The 6000-nt window shown below is 45.6% G+C and overlaps 1 protein-coding gene across 1 annotated transcript in view; it reads left to right on the top strand.

Moving 5' to 3' along the window:
- Window positions 1-5348, top strand: part of Gpr173 (G-protein coupled receptor 173) — a 24865-nt gene extending 19517 nt beyond the window's left edge. The window contains 1 exon segment of the mRNA NM_022255.3: window positions 1278-5348. Within this exon segment, the coding sequence (NP_071591.1) occupies window positions 1375-2496 (1122 nt within the window). The 5' untranslated portion in view covers window positions 1278-1374 and the 3' untranslated portion in view covers window positions 2497-5348.
- Window positions 5349-6000: the final 652 nt, after the last annotated feature.

Raw genomic sequence — 6000 nt, 5'->3', positions numbered from 1 at the left:
TCTGCCTCTGCCTCTGCCTCTCTGCCTCTCTGCCTCTCTGCCTCTCTGCCTCCCAAGTGCTAGAGTAGCAATCCTTTATTTGTTTGATTCACAACTGTATTCCCAGAGCATAAAACAGTACATGACTAAAATTCAAGAAATATTGTTCAATGGACCAGCACAAACATACCTATATTTGTATGTTCATACAGAATCCTAAATTAACACAAAATAAAGCCAGAGGCTCCATCATAATCCACATGCCTACAATATTTGGTCTTCTGTGACTTCACTTCCTACCACTGTATCTCTGAAATATACCATTTAACAAGGTTGATCTTCTCATTGCTCACAGAGCATGATGCACATATTCCCAACTATGAATAAGGATATATTTCTGGGCATGGTGGCATAGAGCTGCAATCCTCAGACATGGGAGTCTGAGACAGGATGATCCCAATTCAAAGCCTGCCTGGGCTGGGAAAAAATGTTCATAGCCAACCTGGTCAACTTCACAAGATCTTATTACAAAATTAAAAGGTTTAAAAGTAAATTTTAAAGAATGTTTAGAGATATAGCTCATTGGATGGCCTGAGACCCTAAATTCAATCCCCAGTATGGCAGAAAGAAAGAAAGAAAGAAAGAAAGAAAGAAAGAAAGAAAGAAAGAAAGAAAGAAAAGAAAGGAAAAGAAAAAAGTAAGCGAGGAAGGGAATAGGAGAGAGAAAAAGACAGACATCTAATGAGTGATTGCCAATAGTGTAACAAAACAAAACATGAAGTACAATAGAAGTGCATAAGTATATTACAATTAGGACAAATAGTGCATAAAACTTGTAGTTGAGGGGAGTGTGTGTGTGTGTGTGTGACACACATAATTGTACTGGATTATGGGTAGCAATAAAAATGCTTGACTACAACCTTAGGGCTTGTAAAAGGGAATCAGAGTTGTACCAACATGTACAACCCCACAGACCCATGAGTGGAGGAAGAAAGGAATCCGAGGACCTTAGGAGACATAAAGCACTTATACCCAGCAAGGAGGGGAGGGGCAGGAGTAGCTGGGGAGTCAATGGAAAGGGCTCAGACACACTAACCTGCCCTCTCTGTTTCTTTCTCGTCTGTTTCTCCCTCCCCTTATTCTGATCCATCCCTTCCACTTCAGTGTTGTTTTCTATCCATTTACACCCTTGTTTCCATTTTTCAATCTCATTTACCACTCTGTCTCTGCATTTTTCTGTCTCCTACCCTCATCTCTGTCTCTCTGTCTGTATCTCCCTCCATTGTTCCCATTTGCAGGTGTAGCTCAGCAAGAAAACTGATGGAGTCCGCCAGGGCCCATCAAATACTGAACTGGCCGATCCCCTAGGGTTAGGGGTAGCCCTTACCCCTCAGTATGGCCAACACCACCGGAGAGCCCGAAGAGGTGAGCGGCGCACTGTCCCTGCCATCAGCATCGGCTTATGTGAAGCTGGTGCTGCTGGGACTGATCATGTGTGTAAGCCTGGCAGGCAATGCCATCTTGTCCCTGCTGGTGCTCAAGGAGCGTGCCCTGCACAAGGCTCCTTACTACTTTCTGCTGGACCTGTGCCTAGCCGATGGCATACGCTCTGCCATCTGCTTCCCCTTTGTACTGGCTTCTGTGCGCCATGGCTCCTCGTGGACCTTCAGTGCACTCAGCTGTAAGATTGTGGCCTTTATGGCTGTGCTCTTTTGCTTCCATGCGGCCTTCATGCTGTTCTGCATCAGCGTCACCCGCTACATGGCCATCGCCCACCACCGCTTCTATGCCAAGCGCATGACACTCTGGACATGCGCAGCTGTCATCTGCATGGCCTGGACCTTGTCTGTGGCCATGGCTTTCCCACCTGTCTTTGATGTGGGCACCTACAAGTTTATCCGAGAGGAGGACCAGTGCATCTTTGAGCATCGCTACTTCAAAGCAAATGACACTCTGGGCTTTATGCTTATGTTGGCTGTGCTCATGGCAGCCACACATGCTGTCTATGGCAAGCTGCTACTCTTCGAGTATCGTCACCGCAAGATGAAGCCAGTGCAGATGGTGCCCGCCATCAGCCAAAACTGGACATTCCATGGCCCTGGGGCTACCGGCCAGGCTGCTGCCAACTGGATCGCTGGCTTTGGCCGTGGGCCCATGCCACCAACTCTGCTGGGTATCCGGCAGAATGGGCATGCAGCTAGCCGGCGGCTACTGGGCATGGACGAGGTCAAGGGTGAAAAGCAGCTGGGCCGAATGTTCTACGCGATTACACTGCTCTTCCTGCTCCTCTGGTCACCATACATTGTGGCCTGCTACTGGCGAGTGTTTGTGAAAGCCTGCGCTGTGCCCCACCGCTACCTGGCCACTGCTGTTTGGATGAGCTTCGCCCAGGCTGCTGTCAACCCAATCGTCTGCTTCCTGCTTAACAAGGACCTCAAGAAGTGCCTGAGGACTCATGCCCCTTGCTGGGGCACAGGAGGTGCCCCAGCTCCCAGAGAACCCTACTGTGTCATGTGAAGCAAGCCAGTAGGTGATAGGCAGGGGGAAAGTCATGATCACCATACTGGGGCCAACAGGGGAAGGGTGGGACCCATACAGAAGCCTTTTTTTTTTTTTTTTGAGCTTCAGTCCAGGCTCTCAAACTATCCATAACTGAGGCATTTTGCCAACACCTCGCTAGGGTTGGAAACGGGGTGAAGAACTGGAAAAGAGGCATTTCTAGTTTTGTGGGGCGTGTCCCGCAGCCTCTCCACTTCTACAATCTCCTTTTCCCATGCCTTCCCTTCCTTCCCTTCCCTTTCCCTTTCCCTTCTCCTATCTTTCTAAAATAACAATTCAGTAAATGAAAACAAACTGAAAATGCAGGGTTTTTAATAATAACAGCTGAGGAAACAGGCTTTCTTGCTTAAAATGTCCCCCCTTTTGACACTGTCAAGAAATGGGAAATTTCTACTGTAAAATAGATTCCCAGAGATCTTATTGCCCCCTGGGCTCCCATTTACCCTCCCCTTCTAAATCCTTTAGCAAGACTTGGATGTTTAGGAAATATTGACTTAAGTCTTCAGACAAGAGGGACCAAATAGGGTGCTGTATTCCTTGGGAGCAAGGATGTTTAAATTGCTATGTTGTGTGCAATGTTGTTTTTGGCTAACCTTGATCCAAAGCCCGATCTCCAACCCCTCCCTACCATGTCCATACTTTGAAGGTGTTTCTTGAGGCTCTGTTTGAGAAGACAAGAGCATACAAAGAAGGGCCTCCATGATGTGCCCAGGCTAGATGAAGTGCAGAATGAGAGATGTGCTCCTCAACCAAAATATACCAAACTTAGCTACATTCACTCAAGCTTCCTCTTGACTCCCCTAACCTTTCCACCTAGGAATATATATCCACTTTAGTCCCCACTAGGGATGATGTGGGTATATGCTGACAGGAAAAGTCATCCATGGAAGTATAGGGAGATAGTTGAACTCTCCAGAGGAGCTAGAGTCCAGACTGTGAGGTCAGAGCTAAATTCAACCCCACAACTGTCTCTTGGGTTCACACTACTCCCCCCAAAGTGAAAATTTCTTTGGGGGCCTTGGTCACCAATAGTTATCCAGACTTCAAGGCACTGTGGATTTGAATCCATTCCTGCTTGACCTCTTCTTTTTGTCCCTTCCTAACTTCACAGTCCTTGAGCCCCTCCTTGGTTGGGCCCCAAGCATCGTTCCCAGAAGTTTTTCTTTCTCCATCCACTCCTACCAATGTCCAAAGTGGAGCAGACTACACCCAAATTGCAAAGCTGGAAGGTCTCAAGCCTTTTCTCCATGGACAGAGACCAACTTCAAGGCCAGTTCTATAGACTGGTGAACCAAGTTGGAATTCTTTGCCTAAGTTTGGGACAGTGGTGTCTCCATCCCTTTTCCTTCCTTATAAGCTCCTGTCAGAAACTCCACCTCTACCCCAAGATAGGCACTGAACTGAGGAAGTCTTGACCCAAAAGCAATGAAGGGGGCACTCTAGGCAGAAGAGATATTGTGACCCTGGTTGTGGAGTGGCCCTGGAAAAGCGAGCCAGAGGAGCTAAGAGGCTGGGAACATGTGTTTGGGGTGGGGCTATTCTCTCAGTGATGATGATAGGAATGCCTTTCTGAGGGCTGGGGTGCAAAGACCAAGGTGGGAGGGCAAATAGGGTAGACTCGGGAGGGTTTTCCTCCATTTCCCTTTTCTAACTGCCTGGATTCATCATTGGATTTTGTAAATGGAAAAAGTGAAATGAACAATGTTATATTGGATGTTCTCTCTCTCTCTCTCTCTCTCTCTCTCTCTCTCTCTCTCTGTGTGTGTGTGTGTGTGTGTGTGTGTGTACGTGTGTGTGCCCACGCACACACATGCGCCCCTGCACACATCTTTGTCTATGTCTTCTATCTGTGTATGATCACGTGGGGAGGTATGATTGAATGAGATAGTGTGTGTCTGTGTGACTTTGTGTGGGTAAGAACCCCTGAGGAAAACTTGCCTAGTGCACAGATGTGAGCAAATACATATATGTGAAGAAATAAAGTACAACACACACACACACACACACACACACACACACTGGAGAGGAGACAAAACTTAGTATGTGCCTGCAGCAGGAAATAGAGTGCTTAGGAGATGGAACCTGAAATTTTTTATGTATGTATGTGTCAAGAGAGTCAACTCCCATCTCATAAGGTTGTCTTCCCTTGGCCCAGCTTCTGAGCACCAGGTAAGGAGAGAATACTTTAGAACTCCATCTCTTCCCAGTGTCTGGAGATTCAGTCCTCACCCAAAATTCAAACAAGGTATTTCTTAAATTGGACCATCATGGAAATAGGAACTGGGAATGGAGGAGGAGTCAAACATGAAGGTAATGGGGTTAAGAAATGGCCCCCTGCAATGTAATGGCTTTTAGAGGAACTGCTCAGCCTAAACTGGAAGTTCTTCTTAAGGTTCCACTGTATACAGCTGGGACTTTGTTCAGCTTTGACTAAATTCAGAAGGAAAGATGGCATAAAAAAAAAAAAGCCCGAGTCTAGGGGTCTACCCAACTGGCCTACTCCCTAGGCACTCAATTAATTTACTATTTATTTATTTATTCCTTCAGGTGCACAGAATTGAACTGACCCTATTCCTCAGTTCTTAGCATACTATATCATCATTGGTCCATGCAAGGTCCTGTTATTATTTTGCTTTGTCCCCTTCATCACCCATCCCTGATCCCATCCTTCCCAATCCCACATAGGCACCACTCTTATGTACTTAATGTGTGTCCTTCCAAACCACCGTTCATGTGTTTATTTACTTATGTGTATCTGTGGAAAATATATGATATTGATGTGTTTTAATTTACATAAACAGTATTGTACTATAAATCTTGTTCTGTTTCTTTTTTCACTCAACATTCTGTTTTTGCAAAATCCAGCCATGTTGCTATACATAGATCAAATTCATTCGAGTGGTTCATCTAAAACATATATCACATTTTATCCATTCTCCTGGTGATGGATTCTGAGGTTCCTTCCCTCTGCTACTACAGCAAGGCTGCAATGGGCAATTATCTCCTCTCCATAGGAACATCTAATTTAGAGGAAACAAGCTCAGAGAGGGGCAGTGATTTGGCTAGGGTCACAGTGGAAGTCACCTGCTATGTGGATTCTAGAACCAAAGCCAAAACTCCACCATCGTGCCTCATCAAAGACCAGCCATCTCTGATTACAAATAAAATATAATATTAGGGTAAAATTAACAGCAGTATTCATTTAGGAAAGGCTGGGAGGAGAAATAATGTGCAGACAGAGTTTTAAAGTTCTAGAAAAAACATCTAGCAAATTAGTAGAATCACAACCATTTTTTTTTTTTTTTATGACGCAGAGGAAGTTCCTTTTTGCATCTGTGATTGTTTCTGGAGCCATTTTGCAGAGATGGAAAAAGCCATGTCAAAACCTGACCACCAAAGCAAAGACCTCAGATACTTAAACTACTAGACATCAAGGCAGCCTGCGCCCGAGGGGTTACAGAG

The sequence above is a fragment of the Rattus norvegicus genome, chromosome X, assembly GCF_021556685.1.
Source record: "Rattus norvegicus strain SHRSP/BbbUtx chromosome X, alternate assembly SHRSP_T2T, whole genome shotgun sequence".
Taxonomy (NCBI): Eukaryota; Metazoa; Chordata; class Mammalia; order Rodentia; family Muridae; genus Rattus; species Rattus norvegicus.
Note: the sequence above shows the minus strand (reverse complement) of the source record. Positions and strands in the feature narration are given on the sequence as shown.